The 17,602-nt window shown below is 45.2% G+C and overlaps 1 protein-coding gene across 1 annotated transcript in view; it reads right to left on the bottom strand.

Annotated features, from left to right (window-relative positions):
- The window catches only part of LOC126413121 (putative methyltransferase NSUN7), a gene marked incomplete at its 3' end in the record, with an annotated part of 334,534 nt that extends 332,317 nt beyond the window's left edge, over positions 1-2,217 (bottom strand). Inside the window, exon 1 of the mRNA XM_050083013.1 lies at positions 2,009-2,217. Within this exon, the coding sequence (XP_049938970.1) occupies positions 2,009-2,217 (209 nt within the window). The remainder of the gene's footprint in view (positions 1-2,008) is intronic.
- Between the last annotated feature and the right edge of the window lie 15,385 nt (positions 2,218-17,602).

Here is a 17,602-nt window from a genome sequence, read left to right as displayed (position 1 = left end):
CCCTCTCGCAGTGTCCGGAGCAAGTATGGTGGGTCTGACACACCAGTGTCAATGTGTTCTTTTTTCCATTTCCAGGAGTGTAATTATTTGTAGAACTAGCTATGTTAGAATGGTGTTTAAAGAAATGTTTTGTTAATGAACCAGTAATTGAATAACGAAGGTCTAACGAAGTTGAAAGATAACTTTAGTATTGATATAGTAATGAAGTTTATTATTTCGACACAGGTTTAAAGGCATTTAAATGAGCAGTAAATAAGATGAAAAGAGTAGTAACTTATGTACTGGAAATCTTGAACGAATAATAAACTCAGTAATCAATTTTTTAAATGCAGCGATCATAACAGTGTCAGGGTCCCCCCTCATTCATTTGAATTCTGAAGTGTTCTAAATTGATTTGATCAGCAAAAGTTAAAGTCAATATAAAAGTCAAAGTAAACCGGCAAAGTAAACCGGCATAATATGCATTATTGGGCAACCGAAAATCCACGATGGCGGCGACAAGTGGAACATCAGCGACCTTGGCGGGTTAATATGCATGGTGCGGGATTATGGGAGGAAGGATATTTGCCCCCCCCCCCCCCCCCCATTTTACCGAAGGCAATCTAAATGGTGCAATGTATGCTGATTTCCTACATAAAGGTCTACCGATGTTACTACAAGATGTTTCACTGCATGACAGAATGGCGATGTACTTCCAACATGATGGAGGTTCGGCACATAGCTCATGTACGGTTGAAGCGGTATTGAACAGCATATTTCATGACAGGTGGATTGGTCGTCGAAGCACCGTGCCATGGCCGGCACGTTCACCGGATCTGACGTCCCCGGATTTCTTTCTGTGGGGAAACACCTGACAACATGCGCCAGCGCATTGTAAATGCATGTGTGAACATTACGGAAGGTGAACTACTCGCTCTTGAGAGGAATGTCGTTACACGTATTGCCAGATGCATTGAGGTTGACGGACATCATTTCGAGCATTTGTTGCATTAATGTGGTATTTACAGCTAATCACGCTGTATATAATAATAATAATAATAATGTCGTGTGACGAGGGCCTCCCGTCGGGTAGACCGCTCGCCTAGTGCAAGTCTTTCGATTTGACGCCACTTCGGCGACTTGCGCGTCGATAGGGATCACACTGTAACAGCATGCGTTCTCAGAAATGATAAGCTCACAAAGGTACATGTATCACATTGGAACAAACGAAATAAAATGTTCAAACGTACCTACGTTCTGTATTTTCATTTAAAAAACCTACCTGTTACCAACTGTTCGTCTAAAATTGTGAGTCATATGTTTGTGACTATTACAGTATCATCTATCACAAAGCGAAAAAAGTGGTCCAACTAAAACATTCATATTTCTTTACGTACTACGCGAATATGTAATAAAAATGGGGGTTCCTATTTAAAGAAAACGCAGTTGATATCCGTTTGACTAATGGCAGCACCATCTAGCAGGCCAACCATAGCGCCATCTGGTTTCCCCTTTCAAGGCAGACAAGTTTCGTTCTTTGTAGTTTTTTGTTTGACGCTTATTTCGTGAGATATTCGGCCCGGTTACGATCAATGGACCACCCTGTATAGCAGTGGACTGCCCCCTCCGTGCCTTCCATGGAAATCTAGTGGATTCGAACCTGGTTACATCTGAAGTGTTGGATTGGATCAATGGCTTCGATATAAAAGGGTTCAAATGGCTCTGAGCATTATGCGACTTAACTTCTGAGGTCATCAGTCGCCTAGAACTTAGAACTAATTAAACCTAACTAACCTAAGGACATCACACACATCCATTCCCGAGTCAGGATTCGAACCTGCGACCGAAGCGGTCGCTCGGCTCCAGACTGGAGCGTCTAGAGCCGCACGGCCACTCCGGGCGGCGCTTAGATATAAAGATCTAAACTGTATTTTAATGTGTCTGTGGTACTGTATTTTATGTTTTATTGTGATTGTTACGTATCATACGCTGAATAACAAAAAAGTTGAAGGACCGCCGGCCGACTTACTGTCCAGAGGCCGCTATGGCGCGCTGCCTGGTGACCAGGCGGAAGTAGTTGTCCATGCGCCAGGCGCGGTCGCTCGGCAGCATGAGGCCGATGGCCGCCGCCAGCCCGGCCCCCGCCTCCGGGGGCGGCTCCTGCGAGCGGAGGCGGTGCAGCTGCGTTTGCTGCGCCACCGCCGCCGCGATTTTCGCCAGAGACAGCACCGCCGCCATCGCTGCTCTGGCAGTACGTTCCCGGAGTTCACTAGGTCTTCACTCCAGTCTCTCACGCAACCGACCAGTTCCCCGGAACCTCTGAGATTCCCGATAACGTCAGAACAGACGTATCCTCAAAATGCGCAGCACTGTCACACCGTATTCTACACTAACGAGCATGTATCATCCTCAGAGTCTTATTCTGCATCTCCTCTCAACCAGAAAGTCTGCAGCGATGTCACCACACTTACTACGCTGTGATGTGTGTCTTCTGATTACAATTACCGCCCGTCCTTGCAACTTTTCAGTGCTACAAATGATCGGAACAGTTCTATAACATGATATGCAGTCAATAGAAGCGAAATCTACTCTGCAGTACTCTCTTGTAATTTACATCGACTTTACTTAGCTCATTTGAGGACTTCGTAGGAGCATTCCCCAATTGACACAGATTTATCACGCTATAACACTTATCTACGAGAGCTGTATTTACCAACATGTTCCAGAGTTCTCTGTAACCACTTACACCGTGAATGCCCAGATGCTATGGCTACAAACAGATTGGCTACACCCTTTTACTATTCTAAATGTTGTTAATATAAAGGTGTCGCCATTTTTGTTGTGAGTTAGAAAAACAGTGGTGATTTCAGTCATATGAGTGACATTTCCTAAAAACAAACAAATAAGTGGGCATCAAATGTCCTTCGTTTATAGCATCACCGCCACCGTGCTACAATCGTAGCTTTTTGAGCTACAATAGTAAACAACTGAGCTAACCTTTTTGGAACCATATCATCTGCTTGAATCTCCAAGCGTCCATTACTCGCGTTACATTCTCGTCTTCTATCTGGTAGCCAACGAAATGCATCATATTCAATAAGTACAAAATCGTTGTCTCTACGTTCGTTCACATTATTCTGAACACCCTATACATCTTAATCCACAGAATTACAACCGACTTTTTCCTATTCTCAGCAAGATATCGTTGCACTGCAGACATTTGTTCAGCACCATCAAATAGCATCAAACACTCACTACCCTTCTAATAAACTGACAAGGATAGTACGCCACGGAATATCAGTTTTATTCATTTTTTACCCTTGTTCAGTTTCAAACCCCTTAGCTGATTTCCTCCAAGACACCCTTTTTGTCCATGTAGCTACTTTAGTCAGTAGTAACAAATGACAACAGCCAGCACTCCAATCCGCTTTAGTTGTTGAAAAACACAGTACGTAGTACAGTTGTTGAGGGTGGAAGTGTTCAGAAGCACGTTCGTGTTTCAATATTATAACTGAGAGTTCATAACATGCACCATGTACAGATTCTTCGACGCCACTAGCTTGGAAAATCTGCACTCATTCACTTCATATCAATTAACCTGTCTCGAAACACGGACACAACTCAGGACTGACATTCTCAGTTCACAGAAGGACTCTGTGTCATAACTGAAATGCATCTTTCACTGTCCAACAGCCGTAAACATTCTCGGTTTTTTTTTTCGTAAATTGACAAGATGAACACTCCACAAAATTTCCGTTCACTCAGAATTCTTCCCTCTCATGGACATAATTTTTTGATTTTTTCCTGGTGCGACGGGCGCTAGAGATCCAGTTATTTGTCAAGTATTTTCACCACTAACAACGTCCTGTAAACGCTTTTGAAGCAGATGCGTTGATTGTAGTTCCACATGTGCAGTTGACAGGTGGCTAGTTCGACACTGAGACGCGAAGACACGCAGATTATTTACTTTCAGTTAAGACACACACTCGAACAGCCTACAATTATTTGGATGGTGTCGAGAAACACGTCTCGCTGGCTCAGCGAAAATAAATCCCCTTTTTCTGTCCTGCCACAAAAGACATTTCCGTTGCAGCGCCCAAAACTTTTAACAAGACAATACCTTTTTTTTCGAAAGGTTACGGAGATAATGTATTTACAAGAAGTTGATATCATTCAGAATTTCTGTCTTATTCAGTATTGCAGCCCTTTCAGCGATTAGCATTGGAAACACTCCTGCAGCGGGCACGGGCGGTTATGTTGTACTTATCCAAGTCCCTATGGGTTTAATAGAGGTGAACAGGACTTCTTGTAACGCAAATTAAGGGCCAATACGGAATCACTGAGCGAGAAACATCACGCAGAATCGTCTGCCAGTCCAGATGTGACAGAGGGTGCCTGCGTTACGGTGCCGTTTGTAGTCCGCGAGACCGTGGGCGTGAACAGCTGTCGAAACGATACGCGTGGTGAATGGGCGTCGACACGCGGATGCTGGCGACGTCTGGTGGCTGGTGTCTGGTGGCTGGTCCCGGCAGAGACTGAGGAGTCGCCGGAGGACCCGGCGCTCGGCGTCGCGAATGTAGGGCGGCGGCAGCGCGAGGGCGCATGACCGCTCTCCCCCTCCACCCCCGCCGCCCCCGCCATATATCACGCAACTTGTCCCGAGACGGATAAAACTCGGCGCCGGCCATAGTCCGGAAATATACGCGCCCCTGTCACCGGAAATGGGGCTGCTCGTCCGCCACCGTCACGCCACAACTCGCTCGGCTCACGAATAAATCACGATAAGAGGCGCCTCCACGTCTCGTCACTGCGGTAGCGCGCACACGTCTGCATCGGCAGAAACCTGCGTACCGTGCACCGCGTAGAATGCGTGCGCTCCCCAGTTTTAATGTGTGAAGTCGAGGAAGTGAGTGTCTTGTCGAGTTGCATTACTCTTGACGTCATCTGCATTTATTAACCTTCTCCAGAACCGATGTTTAAGAATCCGTGATGCTTATCTATATAAATAAAAATCATTTGCCGTACGTATTAGTTGAGAACGTCTCTACCGATTTGGCTGATTCTTTGTTGTTGTCGTGATCGCAATTATCGGGACAAGGTTTGTATGAAAGAAAAATTTCTGGAAAATCCACTGCAAGTCGAATATTTGGATGAAATTTTTCCATCAATCAGAGAACTGTGACGATCGGTCTGAGGGGTCTGCTGGCACGTGTTTTCGTATATAAAACAGTAACGTTCAGTCTGACAGTTCTGCAATCGCATGTTTTCATAACAACAACAAATTCTGCATTCAGTAGTGATAGTTTGCGAAAATGAATACAACTGAAAGCGATACATCAGTGTAATATTCTTGGAGTGGAAAAAAAAGAAGGGAGTTGACATTACGTCACAAACTTGAAGCCGACGTCCACCATCTTCTATGGCCCAAAACATTAGGACCATCGCATTTACACCTCCATGGTTCACCGCGGTCCTGTTTCCCCGTGATGTCACTCTGACGTGCCCTTCCGCAGTTTCGACCGCTAGGAATATCTGTTGTTTTGTGGTCGTATCCTAAATAGCATCTGGTGCTTTCATTGAGTGGAGGCGTAGTTGTTTCATCAAAAATGGCAGGTTTTGTCGTTTACAGGTGTACTAATCTTCACAATCGTAATCTAAAGTTTAAAGGAATCACATTTCATTCGTAAACAGAACCGTTTAAGCAATATTTTCTTTTGTATACATTAATTATGGCTGCGCTGCCTACTCTTTTTGTTTCCTGTGTTTTTCATTGCCTTCCATATCGCAAACGCTCCGATATTCCAGCAACACTGTATCAACGGTCTCGTCCCCACATAACACACGGTTACGTGACTACGTGACCGCGCTGATTCTTGCTCCAGCAACTCACGCCATAGATTCCTCCCGCCGATAATTGTTCATTGTTCACATTTCCTCCCTCCTTGAAAATGATTCTTGCTTGAACAGCCGGAGATAGCGGTCATGTGTGTGTGTGTGTGTGTGTGTGTGTGTGTGTGCGCTGTGCTTCCTTTCTGAAGCAGGCTTTGGCCGAAAATTCATGTGAGCACTCTTTTCGTCGTGCCTACCTCCTGCTCGGCGTGTGAGTAGCAATCTATTCGCTCCACAATCTAGTTATTTCCTCATGAAGTTTGTTGTAAATAATCCACCCCACTTCAACAGGAACAATGATGTAAACAATTACAATACCAGAAGAAAAACATGATATTCATTATGCCACATTAAAGTTCACAATGCTACAACCAAAAGTCTTGATCACTTACCCAGTGATATGGAATACCTGCCAGACAGGAAAGTTACAGTTTAAACTAAACTGAAAACGTTTCTCTTTGATAACAACACCTGTTCCGCAGAAGATTAACTATTATTGCAATGTTTAAATGGTGGTGGGTGGGAATTATTAAAATATTTCTTCTATAACTAAAAAACAAAAAAACCGATAAATGATCAGCATTCAGGCATATTTACAAAAAAAATTGATGTTAATACGAAAGACTCGGTGTGCCAACACTCCAGTGGCAGCAGCGCGCCATACTTCAAAGTGCTCACAGTGGGGGCGCCACAAGAGATGCAGCCGTCATACCGCTGGAGTCCACGGAGCCTACCAGGAAGCAGCCCCACGTGATTAAGTGGCGTCGTCCCGGCCCGGAAGGGGAGTCGTGTTATGGACCTCCGGGAGTACGAAGCAGGTCCCCTGTCAGTCACGACGCAGTTACTCTGAGAATATTAACGGGAGATGAACTTCGGCTATGGACCTGGACACGAGTGATTGCTCTTAGTTACGTTTCGTCTTGTTTTCACAATAAATTTTCTAAACTGTAATTAATTCTGACTTTCTATTTGGTAGTTTGTACCTGGGACACAAAATCATCACGATTCAACGTGCTAAGAACACAAGCAACATGAAACTAACCAACTATTAGTATATCACAAAGCATGGTAATGACTGACATACTTTGAAAACCGTAAAATGAAATTCAAATGTTAAATGAAGCAGATGATCAAAGAAGACGTACAATCCAATTGTGATACGTTTCGTTACTCCTGAAAAACTGACAAAAGTTACTGGCGTGAAGTATTCCGGGAAAATAGGCAAATGTGCCACTGTTGGAAAGGTAGGCCTATATGTTACACACGTTAAGCTGTCATTACTAAAGAAATGATTTACATACATGTTATAGCAAATCATCCATTTTACAGGGTGTAAGAATCTGAGATCATTTCCTTAATCACATTTAAAGTATTGCACAACGCTGGAACATGTTTAAAAAAATATATCGTTTTTCTTACCCTGTAAATTGCTAATATTGGTCACACACTGAATGACACATCATAGGTAAGTTTTCAGAGCGAGAAGATGTGTAAACTACAGTCAAACTAATGCATAGGCGGTCTAATAAAACGGGAACTCGATTCTGTATATACGTAGGTATACCTCTACGCAGCTCTGTTTCCTTGTTATTTCAGTAACCGTTCACTCCGTTGGCGTACAAAAGGTACGATAGCATGCCTTGCTTTTTTCCCCACTGTACACGTTTATGGGCTAGAAAACAACATGTAGGTAAGTTTTTTGGAAATGTGAACGTTAAAAATGTGCATACAAGCTGAAAATTTAGCGAAAAAGAAGCAGTACCAGTAAAGAAACAAGCACTGGTTTCAGAATTCCAGTTCATTTGCTATCGATGCAAATACAGTAAAAGTGGAATTAAATGGATTATGAAAGCATGCTTTCCCCATAATTTCCTTCTCTTCTTGGTTCAAAAATGGTTCAAATGGCTCTGAGCACTATGCGACTTAACTTCTGAGGTCATCAGTCGCCTAGAACTTAGAACTAATTAAACCTAACTAACCTAAGGACATCACACACATCCATGCCCGAGGCAGGATTCGAACCTGCGACCGTAGCGGTCGCTCGGTTCCAGACTGTAGCGCCTAGAACCGCACGGCCACTCCGGCCGGCTCTCTTCTTGGTTATTCGAAATATATCAACAAAAAACGAGTTACGTTAACGAGGCCAAATGTATCGTAGTACTACAGCAAATACGCGTTCAGTAACAGAAAAACGTCGAGAGTTGCCTTCCTACTACTATGTTATTCATATAAGCACTGTAAATTTTAGTATTTGAAACAGTTGTTGCATGCACAAGACAGAAATAATGAGCAAGAAGCAGTGGTGGACAGCAGTCTGATAATGTTTTGGACTATTTAAGACGGTGGCGTGCCCCGCCCACTCTGGCTTCAAGACAATGTACAGCGTAAGTGTATAACACCATCTCCCTTCGTTTTATACCTCCTTGGTGTTATCGGTGCTAATCATATCTGTGGTGTGTTGCAAAGATTGAACTGATGTCAGTTCGCGTTAATCTGGTGTGTTGCAAACATTCCACTGATTTGAGTTCGAGGTTTATTTCTTTGGAAAAAATGCCACCAGCGCAACGCAGGCCAACTACATGATCGTCGAGTCAATGAGACTGACGAAGAGCGCCGACAGGGTTTGGAGGCAATTCGAATAAGAAATTCTCAAGTGCGATCCATTATGACTTCGGAAGAGATACAGTCGAATTCGACTCGCTCAGTTAGAGCTTACGCACATAATAATTTGGAACATCAACAACACCGACTCGCTGTTAAGAAGCGGATAAACAATGTGATTGAAGCATCGATAATTACAGGAAAGTTCAAAGATGAGGATGTTCTGACGTCAAGAATAACACTGATTCCAACAGACTTGCCATTTCAATTTAAGCGCGTCCAGTCTCCGATTCGCCTTGCATTCGCAAGAACGGTAGTTGGAAGTGTGTGGTGTGTGGAATAAACCTTGAACTGTTTTTTTTTTCCTTGGACATTTGTACGTTACGCGTTCGAGAAACGGTAAACCATCGTCGATATTCGCTTTCTCTCCAGACGGGAGGACAAAAAATATCGCTCATCACCATGCGTTGCCATGAACGCATTAAAACACCAACCAATTATTGTCAAAACAAACAATTCACATTTATTTCATTTCAATACATTCATGATCTTACTGAAACTGCTGGGAAGATTCGATTGGATAGATCCCCTCTCGATCAACTGACTGACTGACTGATTTATTTCATTTAAATTAATTCATGATCTTACTGAGATTGCAGGGAAGATTCGATTGGATGGATCCCTACTCGATCAACTGACTGACAGACTGACAGATAACGCTCAGCCGAAACCGCTGGGATATAGACGTGTTGTGCATTAAGCACTTCCTGTTAAAGCGGCTGCGAGAAAGATCATGCCAAGCTGTGCTGTTAAAAAGTGAGGTTTTGCTACCTTCTCGCAGTCATTTGTAACACAAAACAGGAAAGTTGTGTTTATGGATAACTTTATAATCCTGACTGTTCGTAGATTAAAACCATACAAAATGCTGTCATTAAAGCTACTATCCTTGCAAATCCAGCTGCTGGAAAGGTTTCCCTCACACCCCGTGTAGTAATGGTTCCAACCGATTAACCCACTCATTTTGACTCCTGTTCCCAACCAAGATTCTGTTTGCAATAACAACAAATAAGGTCAGAGAGAGGTGGAGGAGGAGATGGACAGGGAATGGGGAGGAAATAAATATGAAGTAGGGGAGGGAGGATGTGGACAGAGAGATGAGGGAAGAGGAGATGGATAGAGAGAGGTGTGGGATAAGAGATGTACAGGGAGCGGGGGAAAGGTGATGGACAGAGAGAGAGGGGAAAGGAGGTGGAGATGGACGAAGAAGGAGGGGGGGGGGGGGAAGGTTGGTTGGTTGGTTTGGGGGGATGAAAGGGACCAGACTGCCATGGTCATCGGTCCCAGGGGGGGGGGGGGGGGGGGGAAGGAGTACAGAGAGGGTGAGGGACGTATATCCTGTTTCCATACATAACTAGCAATTGCGAAGAATTGCCGGAATTGCTAGTTCAATATAAATACAAAAAACTGCAGCCAATTACTTTTTTTAAATACTTGTTTATCCGATAAATCAGGTTTTGAACATTTTCGGAATCATCTTCAGATGGCCCACACGATATTCCATGACTGTTTCATAGAGTAATGCTCTGTGACAAGGAAATGGGACATGTTTTAACGTGTCGTCATGAGTAAAGTTTGTATGGCGATTTGTACTAAAACACAATTTGTGCACCTAATGCGAAAGTAAGGTGGGTTTGTAATTAGTATCCTTCTAGCGGCTTTCATTGTGAATGTTAGTTGGTTACACATTACTCACTTTTCGCTGGATATGAGAATGTATACCGATTATCACAAAAATTTGCTAGCGTCCAGCATCTGCTGTAGACGTGGTGCTTGTTATAAAGCTCTTCAAACAAAGATACAATGTAGTCTACTCAAAGGCACTATTTTATTTTTGTTTGCATGTACAGGCACTGTAAGACAGATCTTTGTAATAGGCACCAGTTGTACAGCACATGCTGGATGCTGGCTACGTTTCGTGATAATCAATACATTCAAGGTAGTTGGAAACAGCCTGAAAATCTTGTAAGGGTATTGCTGGTAGGTTGTGCTGAGAAATAGTTGTTGAGACAAAAATTCGATATATTGCGCAGTTTTCGATTTGGTTAGCACTGGTTAGCCAATCAGGCCTTCGCGCGAGCACATTCAAGTGGTCAGTTTGAAGTGGACTGACAAGGCAGCCAGTCCACAGTGACGGGTAGCCGAAAGAAAGGTACGCATACACACACACGCCGACGGGCGTCAAGTACTGGAACAGGCTACGTAATTAATGCTATGAAGAAAAGTACGTAGCTGGATTAATACTTATCTTTAATCAATCATTGTGGTACATCACTCTTGACTATACACAGGAGACTTTAATTACAATCACTGTAAGGCTAATGGCGCCTTGCTAGTTCGTAGCCATTAACTTAGCTGAAGGCTATTCTGTCTCTCGGCTAATGAGAGAGAAAGGCTTCGTACATCTAGTCGCTAGCTAGGTCGTCCGTCCAACTGGGGCGAGTGCTTGTTCGTATCACGAGACCTGCCTTGTGGTGGCGCTAGGTCTGCGATTACACAGTGGCGACACGCGGGTCCGACATGTACTAAATGGACCGCGGCCGATTTAATCTACCACCTAGCAAGTGTGGTGTCTGGCGGTGACACCACACAGTTTATATTAAATTTGATCGGCGGTAAGTAACTAAACTTTTGTTCTACCTTCTAACTGCACTCCTACTAAATATCACTCTGCAGAGCTGTAACAGATCAGTAGAATCCTATTTCTCACTCAATTATTTCTCATCTCTATCTCTTCCTTTCTCTTCGTTGATTTTACCACTTCTACATTCTATTACAATTCGATCAAACTGCTAGCTGACGTCACTAACTCCAGATGGACTATCTCTTGAACGAGGCACTGGTGACCTTGCTGTTTGCTCCCTTAGCCCCCCCCCCCCCCCCCCCCCCCCGCCCGAAATCAGCTTGTTGTATAACAGCGCAATCGCAATGCTTATGGAGCAGTAAAATACGTATTACCAGCGTTCCTTTCTGCCGACAGTTGACGATAGCAGTCGTAAGGTTTTACAGTGACTGTTAACAGGCTAATCCTGGTGCTTCGGCTCGTGACCCCGCTGGTTGTAAATTATATGGGATACTGCATTGCAAGTACCTGCTACATCGCCTTTACTATAGCTCAGTGCCAGCTTGCACCTGACTGACATCTGCTGCTGTCCAAGCGAAACACATCTCCGACTCTATGAAACGCCTTAAACGACGGTATAATGCCGTAGAATTGGAAGCAAATGGAATGCAAACTGTGAATGAGGTCGTACCCGCAATCTGCATATTCCGCAACGTCCATCAAGCAGAGGGCACGCAAGCCCCCAAACGTCTGTTTATCATGGCGCGACGATCGTAATTTCGGGAATAGCAGGCTACTGGAAACAAGGTAAATGCGGAAGTAACGGCAACGATAAACATTTCACTTTTCAAAGCACAGGAGAAAGAAATCATGGCATCATTTGAAGGAGAACATAAATATCAATAATATCATGCCAAGCTATGTAAACTGTTACTTAAAACAGACGAATGAATGACGCTAAATGCCGAAGATTGTGCTGAGGTGTCCTGCGACACGGAACTGTGATCGGTCCCGTACCCAAACTGCACACGATCTGCTCTATTTCCATTTTTATCTCTTTATACACTACAGCTCATCGAGTTTCCAGGTGTAGCCGTACATTAGTCGTCCAAATATATTGTGTCTTCTTTACAGGTATAAATGACTTTTTAAAATTTTTTTATCGATATGACTGAGCAACATTTGTTGTGCTAACTCCTGCCTGGTCGACTGTATTGTGTTGAGAGTTTATTGTACATTAATATCGCTATACGTTAGTATCAGAAGCTCTGTACCGCAATAGGTCGTTAAATTTCAGCACTGCAGACGCTTTTTGAGGGATTAATGTGGCGTTTTGATTTATTGAGGAAAGATGAGATTTTAGCTTTCCTTAGGATGTCGGTTAAATTGTAGAACTTTACCGACACATGGCGATGGCAGCCTGACGCGAACAACACTGAGGTTGCCACCTTTCGCCTAGACAGCAGGATGGGCCATCATATTCCTCAATTTCAATTCACGGATTACCAGCCAAAGTACATACCAGTTCAAAATACACTCGTGTTCAGAGAAAACGGAACACCTTGAACGACTGAAAGATAGGACATTCATATTCACAGGACGTGTACATTAGTATGTTCCGGAGAAATGATTAGCATTTGAACAATATTAGCCTGCGGGCTCAAGGACAACATCGATTTCGCGTCGCAATACCACCTACAGGTAAAAAGTGCCTGCGGCTCTCGTTGTCACTATAAACCGAAGGTAATGGATCACCGTGCAAAGCAGACGTGCAGGATTCCTCGCAGACATATGCGCGAACTGTACCGTCAAATCAGTGAATTTGAAAGAGGCCGCATTGTTGGCATGAGAGAATGTGGCGCATCCAACCGGGAAATTGCTGCTCGTGTGGGACGAAGTGTTTCGGCGGTGCAACGGGTGTGTGCAGAATGGCACGCAGAAGGCGTAGAACATGACGAGATGGGTCAGGTCGCACCACCCAGTCCATCTCCTGAGGAGATCGACACCTCATCCGAATGGCATTGCAGGACAGATCAGCGTTCTCCTCGGCAATAGTGGAACAGTGTAACACATCGTACACCATCAGGAGTGACAGTCCGTCACGGTTTATTGCGGCATGGGTTACGTGCGCGTCGTCCACGAATGTGCAGAAACATGCTAGACGACAATGGTGCACATAACTAAGTGAATAGGGCGAGCGGTCTAACGCACGGCTTTCCGGAGCGGGAAGGAGCGCCTGGTCCCCGGCACGAATCCGGCCGGCGGATTTGTGTTGAGGTCCGGTGAGCCGGCCAGTCTGTGGTGGATGGGGGTTACACTCGTCTGATGAGAGACGTTCCCTGGAGGGGGGAGGAGGGGGGGGGCATCCACCGGGGGCCGAACCGCACAATAACCCTGGGTTCGGTGTGGGGCGGCGGAGGGGTGAAGTGAACTGCGGTAGTCGTCGTGGGGTTGTGGACCACTACGGCTGCGGCGGTGACGGAGTCTCTCCGTCGTTTCTAGATCCCCGGTTAACATACAACATACATAAAAGTCAATAGGAACGGAATGGCATCAGGTAGTGTTTTCGGACGAATCCACGTTCTGTTTGTTTGAAAATGATGGCCGCATTTTGGTTCGCCATAGGCGGAGGAAGTGGCATCACAGTGACTGTATTCGCACAGGACATACAATGCCAACTCAAGGCCTTATGGTGTGTGATGCTGTTGGGTACAACCACACACCACAGCTGGTGAATGTCCAAGACACTGTGATCAGAGTGACCTACGTGAACGACATCAAGCGACCCGCAGTCATGCCCTTTCTACACAACACCTCAGACGCCATTTTTGTTGCAAGACAGTGCACGACCACGTGCTGCTGCACGAAGTCGTGTCTTTTTGGTGTCACAGGGTGCAGCCTTTGCCCTGGCCCACCAGATCGCAAAACTTGTCGCCAATGAAAATGTGTGGGATATGGTGAAACGACGGGCGCAGCGCTGTGACCGAATGCCAACCACCACAGATGAACTTTGGAACCAGGTGAATGCAGCATGAATGGCTATACCATAGGACGCCATTCGCGCCATATACGCGTGATGGCATCACACATGGAACAAGTCATCAGGGCTCATGGCGAACGCTGAGACCCTAGGCAACAGGGTACATGCTGAACTGAGATGACTGAAATGCTACTTATTTCTGCAGAACATACTAATGAACATGTCCTGTGAATATGAACGTCCTATCTCTAGTCGTTCAAGGTGTTCTGTTTTCTTCTGTACATGAGTGTATCTAGTATTGTGTTAGATCGCTGTTCGTCTACAAAGAGTACATTTTCAGAATAGCTGCAAAAGTCAGAACCGTCACAAACCCAGTGCCACAAACCGGGAGGCAAATGCAACTGGCCACTGTAGAATAGCTCTTCCTCTAGTATCCTCAGCTGCAGTGTATTGTAGTCCTTTTTGGATTAACAGTACACGCGCAAGAAACATTCATGTCCAGCTACATGATGCAGTGAGAACAGTCTTAGGCCGCTACAAGTCGAGGACAGATTGCGGCATCACTTGTGATGTCATTGGTGACCCTGCTAGTTGCCAGAGGCTTCTTGAACTAGTCAACTGCTGAGGCAATTTTTAAACAATTCTTATGTTGTGCTCCACTGTTATGATAAAAGATATTTTTATACATACAACCTAAAATCTGCAATAAATTTCTTTTGGGCCATAAATGGTTTCGATGCTTTCGTCATCACTTGAAAGATGTTAAAGTAGTATATATATCCCATGTACATTGTTGCAAAATATGTTACTTGTACAGCAATAAGTACACTGCCTGGCAAATAAAAATGTAGCACTCAGAAGACGTAGTCGGATATCAATGTTACTTCGTACACGTACACACCACACGCAGGTATGTAAATGATTAGGATTGCCACTCTCTGTAAAGGGCAGGACTGTCACAAGAGAGCATTAGTATTCTTCGTGCTTAGTGTTATTACCAGGCCTGGTGGGGTCTAAAAGTGGTGTGAACAGCGTCAGATGTTGACAGATCACTGAAGGCCACGGAGATGACGTATACTCGTGTACGAGAAAGCGTTATCAGCACCTGAAAGAATTTAAAAGAAGTCTTGTTAAAGGTCTCTATGTGGCCAGCTGATCAAATCGTGCAATATCCAGAATTGTGGGGCATTAGGAGTGACTATGGCCCGATGTTGAACAGCATGAAAACGAGAGGGCAGGCATACTCGCCGTCAAGGTTCTGGAAGACCACATCTGACCACTACAGGGGAGGACTGACGTATTGTACGTCAAGCATGTCGTGACCCCTTCACATCTGCGACTGCCATCTGAGAACAAGTAAAGGATTTCCTGCAACATCCCATACCATTGGTCGGAGACTAGTAGCAGCCGGTCTGGGGAATACCGTAACGTGTGTAGGCTGCGGATAACACAACGCAAACGGTGCGTTTGGAGTGGTGTCGTGACCGGAAGCGTGGACTCCTCATCAGTGGCGTCGCAATATCTTCAGCGAAGAATCGCGGTTCTGCACTACCCCGAGTGACCATCGTCGGCGAGTACGACAGTGACCTGCAGAGAGGTCCTATTGATCAAATATTTTGGAGAGGTGCAGTCATGTTACTCCTCATGTCGTGGTGTGGGTAGCCATCAGGTATGACTTACGGTCAAGCTAGTAGTGACTCATGGAACTGTGATGGCACAATGGTACATCACGGACATCCTACATCCCAATGTGTTATTTCTAATGCGATAGTATCCTGGTGCCATTTTTCCACATGACAATGTTCATCCATGGATGATACGTGTCTCTATGAACTGTGTGTGTGATTTTGAGGTACTACCTTGCCCAGAAATATCCCCCATAGGTGTCCCCGATAGAACATGTATGGAACCAGCTCTGACGTCACCTCCATCTCAGCGGCAGTACCCAGGATATCAACACTTAGGGGCCAGTTTAGCTCACGAGAGGATACAATAGCTTTATGACGTACTTCCCAACCGAATCAGTCCACCTGTCCAGGCCAGAGGGGTGTAACATCATACTGAAAAATGTACCCTTCTGACAAGTTCTTTTTAAATTTGACTCGATACTTGTAATCTCTGAAATAATACAACATACCCTCGCAATCCGTGAAGTTGCCGCGCGGGGTAGCCGCGCGGTCTTAGGCACCTTGTCACGGTCCTCGCGGCTCCTCCCGTCGGAGGTTCGAATCCTCCCTCGGACATGGCTGTGTGTGTTATCTTTAGCGTAAGTTAGTTTAAGTTAGATTAAGTAGTGTGTAAGCTTAGAGACCGATGACCTCAGAAGTTTGGTCCCATAGGATCTCACCACAAATTTCCAACATTTTCGTGAAGCGTCATTCAGATTCTTCCTCCCCATCTGGGAGATCCACTGTTTTTGTTAGTTGCTGTATAATATATATGTAAAACATTTTGGAATAAATGGCATGTGTTACATAGATATAGTCCAGTTACATCAACGTGACCACCTGTGAAAAGCCTGAATAAACACCTTTTGCAGCGCAGCCCGCTGCAAGACGTGTAGGAAGAAAATGGTTCAAATGGCTCTGAGCACTATGGGACTCAACTTCTGAGGTCATTAGTCCCCTAGAACTTAGAACTACTTAAACCTAACTAACCTAAGGACATCACACACATCCATGCCCGAGGCAGGATTCGAACCTGCGACCGTAGCGGTCTCGCGGTTCCAGACTGCAGCGCCTAGAACCACACGGCCACTTCGGCCGGCGTGTAGGAAGAGAGTCAGTCAGTTTCTGGTAGGTAGCGACAGAGATGTGGAGCCATGCCGCCTGCAGTGCCATGGCCCATACACTATGTCTCTTGGTTGAGGATCCATGATGCGAACATCCCGACCGAGGTGGCCCCCCATAATCTCGATTGGATTTAAATCCAGTGACAAACAATCCTGTTGGTAGAACATCCGCAACTGAGCATTACAGCAGAGGTTAAAAATACTGCTTCAGTTGTAAATTACTTTATTTTCACATGACGGGTTTCGGATTGTTATAGGCCCATCCTCAGGTGTCGTAGCTGTGTTGTGGTCCCCGGGCGCCGCGTGTACCAGGCGCGGTGTGGTGCCTATGAGCGCAGAACAGGGAGTAGCGGATGCGAACGAGGAGGCATGGTGGTAAGTCAGAGTGGCAAAAGTGCTGACATCTATTGACGGAGAGAACACGGGGCCACTAGCCCGGCCACTCACAATTTGAATTTAGTGGTTTACATTTTAAATGAGGGAAAAGCAAAAAATTACATACAAAAAACACACGACATAAGTTAAAAGTGCATTATGCGTAGTACAGCAGCGTATTGAACAGGTCGGTCCAGAACTGTAGTAAAACTGAGTGGAAGATGCTAGTGGCCCTGTGTTCTTCTCTCCGTCAATAGATGGCAGCACTTTTGCCACTGTGGCTTACCAATTTGCCTCCTCATTCGCATCCGCTACTCCCTGTTCTGCGCTCATAGGCGGCACACCACGCCTGGTACAGGCGGCGCCC

Source organism: Schistocerca serialis, chromosome 7 (assembly GCF_023864345.2).
Source record: "Schistocerca serialis cubense isolate TAMUIC-IGC-003099 chromosome 7, iqSchSeri2.2, whole genome shotgun sequence".
Lineage (NCBI taxonomy): Eukaryota > Metazoa > Arthropoda > Insecta > Orthoptera > Acrididae > Schistocerca > Schistocerca serialis.
This window is presented reverse-complemented; position numbering and strand designations above follow the sequence as displayed.